We start from the raw sequence: 14236 nt of genomic DNA, 5'->3' as shown, positions 1-14236 counted from the left end.
AACAGAACACTCGGGTTCATCCAGCTGCTCTAGTTACAGACATCATCCTTAACACATACTCCGCATTTAAGCCATGAACCAAAACCACTGCCTCTACCTTCCCAGTGTATCCCAGTGTACCTCCCTTCTCCTTCCTGCACGGGCCAACACTGCCTTGCCTCCATGTTGTCCTCTCACCCTACATCTACCTGTCACACCTGCCAGAGTGCTGCACCTGATGGGGAGCTCTGACATCACCCCCTTGCTCAAGGCTGCCCAGTGCCTGCCTGCCCCCTCCCTCCCCCCTGCTATCCATCACCTCTGCACCAGGCATGTGAGCCATGCTGGCCTCTCACAGCTCCTGAAATCCACCTGCCAAGTCAGTTCCATCGCAGAGCCTGCGCACCCCTTGCTGTTGCCTCTGCTCGGGGCACTCTTCCCACACTACCTGCCTGACTGCCTTGGAGAGGCCAGCCCTGATCACCCCTTTGCCCATGATGCTAGTGCATTTTTCTTCATAGTACAAATCACTATCACACATTATGTTTGCCTATTAATTACCTCTTCCCACTAGAAGGTGAGTGTCACCACTGAACCCCCAGCTCCCAGCACAGTGCCCAGCACATAGTAGGTACTCAGTGAATATTTGTGCAAAAAATGGACAAATATTTGAGGGCTACTGTATTACTGACTGTTTTTTTGTTTTTGCTTTTTTTTTTTTTTAAGATTTTATTTATTTATTTGACAGAGAGACAGACATGGAGAGAGGGAACACAAGCAGGGGGAGTGGGAGAGGGAGAAGCAGGCTTCCCGCCAAGCAGTGAGCCCGATGCAGGGCTTGATCCCAGGACCCTGAGACCATGACCTGAGCCGAAGGCAGACGCTTAATGACTGAGCCACCCAGGCACCCCTACTACTGATTGTTTTTAAAGTCTGTCCTCCACTCCCAACATTTCTCTCTAATTTACAGATAAGGGATCTGATTTCTAACACGTGCACAATACAGAACTGTGCCAAAATAATCAAGGTGTGAAAAATGTGAAATTCTCATCTCTCTCCCAAGACAGACAGCTGCACTTCGATGCTGCAGGATGAATTACCCTGTTGAAGTGATGATTATGTCCCAGAGCTGCTTAAAAGATTAAGCAATCCAATAAGATTTTGAGGACATTCCCTGGGACAAGAGAAAAAATTCTACCTTTTTTTGATAATTAGTCTTCATTTTTTTTTTTGGCATCCCAAATGATAGTCAATCAAGGCAATGGGAAAATGTTAATTATACAAATCAAAATGGGCAAAATAAATAAAGCTTAACTCTGAATTAAAGCCAGATGAAAACTGCCATTTCCTCCTCTCTTTTCTCTTTATTCCTGTTAGAATAGTGCTTTAAAATGCTATTCTGTGACAAATTACACTTGGACGGAGCTGCAGGTAGGTGGGGGGGGGCAGCGCACCTGCAGCGTGATCATCGGGACCTGACTTTTGCAGTGGCTGCACGTGGCCTCCCGGTACTTGCAGGCCTTTTCCACGTGGTCACGCAGGTCTCTTCGCAACACTTTATCTTTGCAGTCAGCACGGACGCACGAAAGCTCTTCAAACTGGCAATCGTTCTTTAAATGCACCTGTAAAACAAACACTTCAAGGTTCTTAATTGGCAAAGAAATTCAACCTGAAATACTGAATTCTAGCCTCCAGAAATGTTTCTGCCTGCTGCTAGACCCGTTTTTCACAGAGAAGAGTGACAAATGTATCGAGAAACAATGAATTTTGTATTCTATTTAGTGATTACCCAAACTATACTGCTTTTGAAGGAGTAAGCCAACTCTTCTTCCTGGGTAAATGAATGGTTAACTGCTAAGGACTTTGTTTTATTCCAGTTCGAGTATCTTTCCAGGATAAAATAAGATGCCGATTAAAAAAAAAAAAAGAAGTTATGTGGAATTTCATGGTTAAAAAAAAAAAGAGAGAAGGTTTTAACAGGCCTTCCAAAATTAAAAACCAGTTCAGATTTCTTTCCATTCTAAATAGGGTGGGGGTGTTTAAAAACCAGTTGGCAATTCTGCCAATGATGTCATAAAAATAACATTTTGTACCTCAGTGGTTTGGACTGCTATTATGTTTGGTTGTGTTTTGAAAATCAATGTAACCATGGTCTTAGGGTACCACATCATACTGATCAGGGAGTTATATTTCATTTTTTTTTTTTTTTAAGATTTATTTATTTGACAGAGAGAGTGTGAGCAAGTGTGTGCGAGTCGGGGGAGGGGCAGAGGGAGAGGGAGAAAGAGAATCTCAAGCAAACTCCCTGCTGAGCACGGAGCCAACCGGGGGGGGGGGGGGGGGGGGGGTTGTTCCATCTCACCACCCTGAGACCATGACCTGAGCCGAAATCAAGATGCTAAAGCAACTGAGCCCCCAGGGCCCCAAGATGCTCTATTTCCTACTGTGAGCACGGAGCACGGCCCCAGGACTCACCAGCAGGTGTCCCAGTGCTAACTGCTCCGTGCAGCCCCCACCTTCATTCCTGCAGTAGACCTGAAGGGCGAGGATCTCTCTCTTGCAGCAATTATCCTTAAACACCTGAAATGGGAAGACAGTTATTTCAGAGGATTAATATTTCTTAATCTCCACATGCTGCTACTTCAGAGAAGGCAAAACCACTTTAAAAAAGTCACGAGAGCATCTCTTAAGTGGACCTCAGAAAGCATTAAGGACCAACTTAATTTCTAATTTCTAGAATAGAATGAAGGAGATGTCCCCACTAAGAGTCACAATTTAAACAATACAATCTTAACTACCGTCTTTTATTAGATAAGCCAAATGAAAACAAGTTATACCAAATAATTAACTCTGACATAATCTCAAGGTGGGGATGCACCAGGGCCAGGTTTGTATTTGGACTCTGGAGACTTCCAGGAGCCAGCTCTGTGGGGGTGTCCATGGGTGGAACATCCTACCAAGGGACAAGGGCAGAACCCACTATCACTCAATGCCTCCTTAGGTCGCTTGTTAAAGAAACAGCAAGACTACTGTAAAAGATCATATCTTGCAGATGGTTTGTAAAACATTTTAGTTCTTTCTCCTAAGGTTTGGTCCCTCGTAACTCATTTTTCACCAAAAAGGAGGCAGTATTAGCCTGCTACTAAAAAAAACCCTCTTTTTTTTTTTTTTAAAAAAGACTTTATTTTTATTTATTCATTTGACAGAGAGAGAGACAGCGTGAGAGGGAACACAAGCAGGGGGAGTGGGAGAGGGAGAAGCAGGCTTCCCGCTGAGCAGGGAGCCCGATGTGGGGCTCGATTCCAGGACCCTGGGATCATGACCTGAGCCGAAGGCAGATGCTTAACGACTGAGCCACCCAGGCAACCCCCCAAAAAAGCCCTCTTTTTAATAAATCTTGCAATGACTGAAGTTAATCCAATAATGAAAATCTTTCCGTTTCGGGGGCACCTGGGTGGCTCAGTCCGTTAAGTGTCTGCCTGTGGCTCAGGTCATGATCCCAGCGTCCTGGAATCGAGCCCCGCGTCGGGCTCCCTGCTCCGCAGGAAGCCTGCTTCTCCCTCTCCCACTCCCCCTGCTTGTGTTCCCTCTCTCGCTGTCTCTCTCTCTCAGTCAAATAAATAAATAAAATCTTTTTCAAAAAATTTTTAAAAAATAAAAAAAAAAATGTTTCCCTTTGAAAATGAAAACATTTAATTGTGTTTTTCCCTTAGAAAACAAGCAGGTTCATTCCTTCTAGCAAGAGTCTAGACCGTCTTCATCTTCAGGCGTTTCTAAGAAACTCCTATATGTTAACACTGTAACAGTGAAAAAAACAGACAGGACCTTACTATGCCTTTCTCAACTCCACAGGCAAAGAAATAGAATCAACAGCTGTTAAGAGTTAAAAATAATTTGGAGTCAAATCTAATCCTTCATAAACATGACCTTTTTAAAAACACACTAAAGTCACCAAACAGGTATTTTTAGCCAGTCGGAAATAAGCTTCCTTTTTGTGGCATTAAGTTTCTTAAGTCATTTGAGTTTAACTTTACGGATACAAAACAAAGATTGGCAATGTCAAAATAGTGAAAGTACAGCATCTGAGAGCTGAGATGATTTACTGCAACTTTCCCATTGTATAGAGGAGGAACCTGAGGCCCCAGTTACCTGCAGAGGGCAGATCTCAGTCTCCAAGCCCCATTTTCCCATGAGGATCCAAGGCATTCGTCAGTGTCATTCATGATGCTCCAACAAAACTAGTAATTCTTCTTCAGTTACTAATGCCATTGAAAAATAGGGATAGGGCGCCTGGGTGGCTCAGTTGGTTAAGCGACTGCCTTCGGCTCAGGTCATGATCCTGGAGTCCCGGGATCGAGCCCCACATCCGGCTCCCCGCTCAGCGGGGAGTCTGCTTCTCCCTCTGACCCTCCTCCCTCTCATGCTGTCTCTCATTCTCTCTCTCGCAAATAAATAAAATCTTAAAAGAAAAAAAATAGGGATAATAATTCTGAACAATGAGACAGACAAGGTCCGGTGTTTGAACCTCTACCTCGATCACAGGGGTCGGACACATGTTAACAAGCTGGCGGCCGTGCTAAGATAAGGGGTAGCTGAGTGACTTGTTTTCTTGGAAACAACCCCTTCCCTTCGATGCAGCGCAGCTGCAGCAGCAGGGAAACGCTGAGGGAGACGAGGGATGTGGTCATGGTGCCAGTTCCGTCTCTAAGCTGCCCAGAGGAGTTACGCCAGGCGCCCCTGTTCTGGCTGCGGCGGGGTCCCTACTGCCTGGATCCTCAAATCCTCGTACTCACCTGGGTGGCCCTGACCACAAACCTAATCTGCAAAGTGCTCTGGACACAAAACCCCAGAGCAGGAATTTTATTGTACAATTTAATGACCTACATTTAAAAAATTGTTAGGTTCATCAATCAAAATATTGGTACCACACATTTTTATTGATATTTTAAGTACTTTAAGAATGAGTCCTTTCAAACTAAAAGCAAGCCTAGCGGGCCTTGGCAATGCATAGATGACCAAAGGAGCCGCGGGGGGGTCAGAGCCCCAGGAGGGAAGCTGGTGGGCGCCCCCAGAGGCCCCCTGAGAGTCCACTCTGACAGAGAGCTTTCACCGGCACACACAACCATGCGGCGGGGGAGGGTGGAAACCCCACATCCGTCTAAGGACTGGGAGTGGCGCACAGGGGCAGGCGGAGAGCAAATCCCGCTGCACTCCGGAGACCTGTCTGGCGGGCAGGCTGTCCCGGGGTCTCCGGAGGTGGCGCCACTGCCGTCACCGGCAAGGACACAGGTGGGTGAGGTACCTGGCCAAGGTCCCCCAGCTGGGCAGCTCTGCTGCCTCGACCCTGCAGCACCCGCGGTCAAGCCCCAGACACAATCCGAGCATGTCCAGAGCACTGGGTGCAAGCCGCGGGCCAAGTATGACCGAAGCATTTGACAAGGTCGTTTATTAAAATCCCAAGAATACCTTATCTTTAATGATGCCTTCTTGACACGCAGTACATTTTGGGCTTGAGGAGCTGAGGGGAAAGCACACCATGAAGACATTAGATAGAGCGGAAGTCCTATTCTCACTTGAACCAGTATGGTCAACCCGCTGTGCGAAGCTCACGGCAGCGACCAGAGCCCCAGGATGCCACGGCGAACCGGGTTCAAATATGAAGCCACAGGAGAAAAGGGCTCAATTTTTTAATGGTAATTTTTCATAAGGAAGTTTTTAAGCAGCACAGCTTAGATCAGTCCCACTTGGAAAGCCCCTTTCAATTAAAAGTGAAATTTTATTTCAGAAACCAAAACTAGCTCTCTGTGGAGAAGCTCTGTGTGAGCGTCCATAGCTTATTAGGAGGGCCTACAAACGGTCTTGCTTTATAAAAACAGTCAGTACTTACTCCACAAGCTATTCTCCTTCACAATATACTGAAAAGCCAATGCAATTCTACAGTTAACAGGGGAATTTAACACTGACCTTGTCTAAGGAAACCACTCGTCCACTATATCATTCTTGTCCCCAAACGCAGGACAAGAGCCCCTGCTCCCAAGCTGCCCTTTTTTGGACTTGATTCTAACCCCATCTTGTGCCTGGAAACCATCTCCTAGAGATTAAAAATAAAACGAAGTTTGAGCCCTCTCTACTTCCACGGCCCCTGCCCTAGACAGCCAAGGGCTCCCAGAACCCAGGACAGGGAGCGTCAGCAGAGGCTTTGGGAAGGAGGACGCAGGGCTGGACATGTATACACCGGGGCCCTGGGCACAGTGGGGAGGCTCCAAAAGCCTGGAAGCTGGGCAGGAGAACTGAAGGTTGATGAGAGACAAAATTAATGTGTTTTTAAATAAAGGCTTTCATTTAAACTATACTAACATGAAGCCTGTGCTAAATTGCTTTAATCATACAAATCTTTTTACATCCTTAGACCCTAGGGCTGAGTAGCATCTGAGTGGGATCCCCTGACACCTGCAAAAACATGGAGCAGGAGGAGAGCCAGGGACAGAAAAAGGAGGGAAACCAGAAGAGGAACAGCCCTCTGGATCCCTAGCTCTAGGGACCACCCCCCACCCCGAGCCCCACAGCCAGCAGCCCTACCCTGGCCCAGCGCTCTGTCCAGGTTTGCATGGTAAGAAAAACCAGGTGCTCTGAGTCTGCTCTGCCATCACTAAGCTTGACTCAAGAGTCATTTTAGCCACAAAGCAGGGGAAGCTGAGCTCATTGTTTGGGATAAGTGGGTAAGACCACAGCCAGAAGTACCCAGGGGAAGGATGACAAGGAGGAAGGCTGCCTGCAGTGTGGTTATTAAGGGCCGTGCACTCAGCAGTGAATCAGGAGGAGAAGTGGGCAGCCCTCCCAGGCCCCTGTGCCCTGACCTTGGGGACCAAGTCTGAGAGCATCCTGCCATAACCCCCAGTGCCCAGCACCATGCCCAGAAAATACCTGGGGGATGAACCAAGATGCTCACTTGGACAATGTTGTTTGTGCTGTCAAACTCCAGCCTGCCTCCCAGACTCCCTCGGTGATTCTAAACTGTCAGTGATACTTAGCTGACAAGGGCTTCCAAAGGCTTGGTGCGTGCTTTGCTGACTGCTGGGTAAGCACACACTCGATTCCTACCCAGGCTGGGACATACTCAGTCCTCCCCGCTGACCCTGTCCTCCTCAGCCTCTGCCCCCCAAGAGCACCTGCACCTTCAGGGCTCCTTTGTCACTTGCTAATGGGCATGTCTCTCCATGGAACCGGAAGCCTCTAGAGCAACACAGAGAGGGGACACCGGGGCACAGGGTCAGAGTGGCGAGCACCATTGGGAAGTGGCAGGTGCAGGAGTGACTTTCAGGAGGTGCTTGGTGGGGAGGAGACAGAAATCTGTGGGACAGGCCTGGGCAGTCCAGGCTGCGAGTCACAGATACCCTGGAAAATTCAGGCATGAGGTTCTACTGAGGTTCCCTAAATGATTCACAGGCGAGGCTCAGAGAACTTTGAGTTTCTTCAGAGCTTTTAACCTTCCGAACGTATTGTTTGGAGAAGTGATGGCGCAGGCGGGAGAGAGACTGGAGAAGCTGGGCAGCGGGGCCTACCTCAGCAAGGCAGCCATGCAGGTCTCGCAGAACCGGTGTCCACACTCCGTCTGCTTCGGGTTACACAGCACCAGGCGGCACTTCTCACACTTGTACTTGTCCTCCACAGTCTTCACAAACCTTTCTTTGTAGCCTCCTTGTTCAGGGATGAAGACGGATGTCCCGGCGCCGCGCTCAGGGTGCAGCTTTAGCGGTGGGTTAGTCTGCAGGGTGCCGGCGGAGTCCATCTTTTTACTTGGCTCCATTTTAGGAAAGAGAAATTCTGTGGGGGAGAAAGTAACAGTAATGGGTAAAATGCTATCGCGTCCTCCCGTGCAAGGAGAAGAAACACAGGTTTGGGGATGGAAAAGTGCCTGAGAGCTGTGGGTTTTTTTCAGTTTAAGTAACACTCAAGAACCCTCCTGACTTAATACGTGATGGGAACAAGACAGGAGCAAGCGTGCCTCTTTCCCGACGTCAGCCAAACATGACTGTTACCGTTACTGTGCAGAAAACCTCTGAAAGGTACTGACTGTGTCATTAAGGCTCGTTGAAATACAGGTAATACTTGACTGTAACCTAAAAATTCTATGCATCATTTTGATATTTTGGCCAAAGCAACAGTCGTTCTCAGCCAGTTTTATTTCTTGGTTCTCCTCACTGCCGATGGCAGTCCCGTGACGTGCCTCAGGGGTGGCCGACCACACGGCGACAGCATCGCTGCGGAGCCCGTGCCCAGAACAGCGTCATTCGCTCCAACCACAGCAGGCCCTGCTGGATGGTGTCTGCAGACTCCTCATGCGACTTTTGCCCCCACACGGACCCCACGAGTGTGCCCACAAGGCTCCAGTCTGGGCACACTGTGACTGTCACCCGCTTTCTGCCCAGGCGGCGGCCTGGCCCCGCCTCGCCTCCCGCCTCCCCAGGAGCCCACCGCGCACCACAGAGCGGCAGGGTGCACCCGGTGCGGGGATGGAGCTGGGGGAGGGCACACGGCGACTGCACGACTGAACGGGTCTCCTGTCCGTGGGGGCAGGCTGTCCTACCGCACGTGGTGACAAGTGCACAGATGGCTGGGTCCCACCTGCAAGTTCCCATCGACAGGCAAAATGAGCAGCCCCTAGACACGAGCCACAGAGCGCTCAGCCTGCGCAGGCCTCCAGCTGAGGTGCACGGCAGCACATCTGGTGAACCTGCAGAGGAATTTTTTGCAAAGCTCACCAGGTCTCTCCAAACTACACTGTGTTCTTGCTCAATCCATCTATTTCTGTTCACTATAAAAATAAGGGCCAAATTCCTTCTACTCACAAGGCTGCGGGTGTCTGTGCTTCATCCCCTTCCCTTCTCTCGTCAGTGCAAGGCTGCCGGAGCCGGTGCGGGGGCCTGGCAGCGTGCCTCGGGTTTGCTGGAACGGGAGGCAGACCCTCACCCCGGGCCACGGCCTGCTGGGCGCAGAGCCCACTCTCTAGAGCCTGGTTCCTCGCACTGCCTCGTTCTGCCTCTTTATGAGGCTGAAAGAATGAGCGTTTCACGACTAGGGCCGTCAGAACGCCAGCAGCCTAACATCTGAAAAATAAATGAACTGGTGTTCTAGCCACACTCAGGCGGGTTTTAATAAAATAGAACATCACTGTGGCAAAGAGTGGGAGCCTCCTGTGAAATCCATTTATGAAAACAAAAAAAGCTTTCAAAATGACCTCAAAAGGCCAGCAGCCCTTTGCTCACCAATTTGTTGACCAGAATCCTTTTCATTAAGATGCTAAGCGGGAAGGTGCCTGGTGCTTACTTTGCCCGTCAGAGAAAACGGGTGACCAGGAGCCAATCTGCTGCCAAGTGGCCATGTCAGCTCTGGCAATGTGTGACCCTCTCCCACTCTCCATGTCGGGCCCTTGCTTCTGCAGATGCTCTGGGTTCCCCCACCCCCCGGAATGCACCTCCCCACCTTCTCAAGGAGGCTCACCCCGGGCCAACCCCACTCACCCGACCCACTCACCCGACCCCCTTTGCCCTGCTGTGCTTTTTCCATGGCACTTCCCACCCTCTAACTCTGCGTGCTTCTTGTGAATTGTCTCTCTCCTCAGGCAGAACGTAAGCTCCCTGGAGACACGAGTTTTGTTCACAAACCATAGTGCCTGATGGGCAGAAGGTACCCAGTACACAGCTGAGCTAACAGAGGGAAAGGTGAGGTCTGTGCCACTAGTACCAAGCTGTGTTTCTATGACAACCGACTCTTCCAGGAAAAGAAAACTCTTCAGCTTTTAGATCTGATCTTGGAGCTTCCAGCCTTGAAAACTCCTTCTTAGATTATAAGCTACTTATGACTTTGGTTTAGTTCCTAGCCCATGGTATGTAGGAAGCTATGTGTTCAATAAACAGTTTTTACGGAGAAATACTTGATTCTCAGGGCGCCTGGGTGGCTTGGTCAGTTAAGGGTCTGCCTTCAGCTCAGGTCATAATCCCAGAGTCCCAGGATCAAACCCCATGTCGGGCTCCCCACTCAGCCGGGAGTCTGCTTCTCCCTCTGCCCCTCCCCACCATTCATGCTCCCTCTCTCAAATAAATAAAATCTTCAAAAAAAGAGAGAAATATTTGCTTCTTTAAAGGTAATTCCTATTTCAAACCTGAGAGACAATTAGCTTTGGATCAAACTAATGATAAATGATAAATGTTCATTTACCTACAACATGGCATACTCTGTATGAACAAGGAAAGAATACAGTGTGGGATCTTCTGTTTTTGTACACTACTTAAGATAAGTGAACAGATGCAAAAGGTATGCCAGACACATCAAAGAAGACATCACAGCAAACCCGTCCTAAAGGGCAGAGGACGGCCCACGGCCAGCAGGTCTGTCAGGGCTCACCTGTAATGCAGGGTGCCCACGTGGGCATCTCTGCAACGGGCCACTGGGGGCCTCTGGCAATCCTACCCAGCATCCCTGCATTTCGTCCCACGCATGGCCCATTCCCGACCTAGGCTGCAGGCTGGAGGATGAGCCTTTGGGGAAGGAGGGAAAGACGCCCTACAGTGCTTGGGCTGCAGGAACCAGAGAAACACCAGACCTCCTCTACCTCATATCCACAAGGGAGGAAAAAGAAGCATAAGAAAATGGTCTAAACATGAAATGTCCAGAACAGGCAGATCCATAGAGACAGAAAGCAGATTCATGGTTGCCAGGGCTGGGGGATGGGGAGCGTGTGTACTAATGCATGCAGGGTTTCCTGCTGAGGTGATGGAGGTGTTCGGGAACTGGATAATGGGGATGGGTGCATAGCTCTGTGAATACACTACAACCCACTGCTGAACCAGACATTTTAAAGCGGTGAATTCTATAGTACGAGAATTATATTTCAATTTAAAATCTAAACAAAAAATATTACAAAATAACTGTTCAAAATGGCTCCACATTTGGGTTTGGTTAATTTGTGACATTTATATATAGCGGCATATGCTCTAAAGTATGAGACTCTAACACTGAATCTGTGTCTGCCCAATGCTGGGGTCCGTGACGGACATCTGCGGGAGCACAGGCAGACTTTCATTCATAATAGTACGTGCCCTCAGAGAAGACAACAAACAACTAAGATATGGGGGTGTAAAGTGCAAAGGATAAGGACCAGATCCCCCGACTGCAGATACCCAGAGGCAGATGCTCTCTTCTGGCGTTCTGTGAGAGCATAGAGACATCCAGAAATGGCAAATGCATGTAAAGAAAACGTGTCTTCTTTCTCCCTCCACACAAACTGTGTCGCACATGCAAATTAATCAACAGCTTCCTTTTTAAACCAATGCTGTATTCTGGCCATTTTCTGTATCAGCATATACAGATCTACTTTATTATTCTGAAGGGCTGCATATAGCACTCTACTGGATGGTTTACCATAATTTATATAACCAGTTCCATTAAGAGACTTAGGCTGGTTCTGAAGTTTTGCTATTTTTTTTAAAAAAGATTTTATTTTTTTTAGAGAGAGAGAGTGCGCGAGAGCACGCAAGCACGAATGGGGGGGCGGGGAGGGAGAGGGGCAGAGGGAGAGGGAGAATCCCAAGCAGACTCCCCACTGGAGCCCGTAGGGCTCCATCTCACAACACTAAGATCATGACGCTTAACTGACTGAGCCACCCAGGCGCCCCGATGTTTTGCTGTTATGACCATCTGCAGTGAACATTCCTGAACATCTATCTTCACACATTTAGGCAACCATACAGCAACAGAACTGCTGGGTCAAAGGTGATGTGCATTTTACAGTACTGTAATCACTGCCGAACACTTCTAAAAGGTTGTAAATTACATATTTCTCCAATATTTACTAAACTATTAAACAAATATTATTTTAGAGGACAACACCCCATTTCACTGCACTTCCCACTTTATTTCGGCCTCGACGGTGTTTCCTGAAGAGTGTTGCTGGCTACACCGTCATGCAAACATCATGGCCCTAAGCCTGGGAATGCCGGGGTGGGGGGCATGCCCACCACCCTTCTACATGGGCAGGAGCACCTTTCTCCACGAGAGTGACTCTGCAAAGGTTTGCCAAACCAAACACATTTTATTTCAACAAATACAACTGGGCACCTACAACATACACAGCTCTGTACCTCACATATCAGGGACACAGGGGTGGAGGAGACTGTCCCCATCCTTAGAGAGCTTTGAGGGAGTCATGAGGAGAGGAGATGAGCACTCCAGGATCAACAAGCAGAGGATGTAAGAACGGGAGTTATAAAGGGCTGCAGATCTTCAAAAGAGAAAGATATCACATTGGTTCTGGGGAGATCGGGGCTTTGTGAGTTGGGACTGGTGGTATCATTTCAATTCCAACACAGAAGGACAAGAAGGAGCAGCAGCAGACACAGCACTGTTAGGCGGTCGTGGAGGGGAACCTGGTGTTAGGGGTTCCGGGGGAGGAACCAGCCAGGCAGGACAGCTGGCACTTAGTGGCCTGGGTGATAAGGCTGCCCCAGTGTCCTTCCCTGAGGTGGATCCTTGGGCACAGCACTGATCCTCAGGGCCTCACTTCTCTTCACCTGAAAAGCAGATACTACCCCTAAGTGTCCCAGCACCATCAGGCGTCACTGTAATATTTTACGCTGAGTCCATCTGCAGACTCTGCAGCATTGCATACAGAGAAGACACGTCCTCCCGCCAGCAGTGGTCAGGAGGTCTGACAAGGATTGGGCTGTTTCCTCATCTTACTTAGCCCCAAGCCTTGTTTTAAAAGCCCCTTCTCAGCAATAGGACAAGAAAAAGAAATAAAAGGCATCCAGATTGGAAAGGAAGAAGTAAAACTATTTGTTTTCAGATGACATCATCCTGCATATACAACTCACAAAAGAATCAACTAAAAATGAGTTGAACTAATAAACTTATTCAACAAAGTTGCAGAATAAGAGATCAATCCATAAAAATCAATTGTATTTCTATACACTAGCAATGAGCGATCCAAAAATGAAATTAAGAAAACAATCCATTTGTAATAGCATCAAAAAGAATAAAATATCCAGGAATACACATAACCAAAGGAGGGCAACATATGTATACTGTACATTACAAAACACTGTTGAAAGACATCAAATTGTAAATAAACTGGAAGCCATCCCATGTTCATGGGTTGGAAGACTCGACACCTGATGAGGTGGCCACACTACTCAAACTGATCAGATGCGTCTCAACCCCTATTACAGTCCTTGCTGGTTCTTTTTGCAGAAGTTAATAAGTAGAACCTAAAAGTCAGATGGAAATTCAGGGGACCCAGAATAGACAAAACAATCTCAACAAAGAACAGAGCTGGAAGACTCACACTTCCTTGCTCTAAAACTTACTACAAATTATTCAGGACACTGTGGTGCTGGCGTTAGACGTACAGATCGATGAAAGAGAACTGAGAGCCCAGAAATAAACCCTCATGTTTATGGTCAACGGATTTCTGACACGAGTGCCAAGGTCTTTTCAATGGGGAAGGAACAGCACGCACTCAGTGCCAGCAACCTCACTATTGTTTTTGAACAAAGAAGGCCCTCCTCCTGGGTGTTCTCTTTACAGCTCTTCAAGGGCTGTACTGGTGGTCACCACCCAAGAGCGGCTTATAGCCCTGTCTTTCCCTCCCAGGGGAGCCACTCAGCATAGCTCTGGCAAACAAAGTACTGTTTCAGGGAGGACAGCTGGGTGGGTTCTGAGACCTCCCTGTCTGGTATCCTCCCTTCCTTCAAAAAAATGCATTAGGTGATACCTGACACATAAAAAAGGTGATTATGTGCAGGGGGCACCTGGCTGGCTCAGTCAGTAGTGCATGTGACTCTTAATCTCAGAGTTGTGAGTTCAAGCCTCAAGTTGGGGGTAGAGCCTACTTAAAAAATAAAACAAAATAAAGATTATGTACAATACACAGGAAAGGCAAGAATACAACAAAAAAAGAGCCCCAGAATCCACCACGTGCTTAACGGTCACCACCTACCCGTGTGCTTCTTCCTCAGCTGTCGTCCTGCCTCTCTCCAGAAGCAAGTATCAGCCTGAACTTTGCATCTGTAATTCTAACATATATATTTTTCTTCTTAAAAAATATACTTTCGCCTGTTTTTAATTTCACAGAATGCCGTCACACCATATGTAGCCCTCTGCCATCAGCACTGTAAGTTTTCACCCGCGTTTGCTGTATGCAGTAGTTCTACTTCATGCATTCTCACTGCTGCGTAATATTCCACAAGTGACCTAGCCA

At 48.1% G+C, this 14236-nt stretch overlaps 1 protein-coding gene across 10 annotated transcripts in view; it reads right to left on the bottom strand.

Annotated features, from left to right (window-relative positions):
* TRAF3 (TNF receptor associated factor 3) overlaps positions 1-14236 on the bottom strand; it is a 110233-nt gene that overhangs the window by 20660 nt on the left and 75337 nt on the right. For all 10 annotated transcript variants that reach the window (XM_078054249.1, XM_036099500.2, XM_036099499.2 and 7 more), the window contains 4 exons: positions 7542-7803; positions 5446-5497; positions 2455-2559; positions 1434-1601 (listed from right to left, as the gene is read on the bottom strand). In XM_078054249.1, the coding sequence (XP_077910375.1) occupies positions 1434-1601; positions 2455-2559; positions 5446-5497; positions 7542-7786 (570 nt within the window). In that variant the 5' untranslated portion in view covers positions 7787-7803. The remainder of the gene's footprint in view (positions 1-1433; positions 1602-2454; positions 2560-5445; positions 5498-7541; positions 7804-14236) is intronic.

This window comes from Halichoerus grypus, chromosome 8 (assembly GCF_964656455.1).
Source record: "Halichoerus grypus chromosome 8, mHalGry1.hap1.1, whole genome shotgun sequence".
Taxonomy (NCBI): domain Eukaryota; kingdom Metazoa; phylum Chordata; class Mammalia; order Carnivora; family Phocidae; genus Halichoerus; species Halichoerus grypus.
This window is presented reverse-complemented; position numbering and strand designations above follow the sequence as displayed.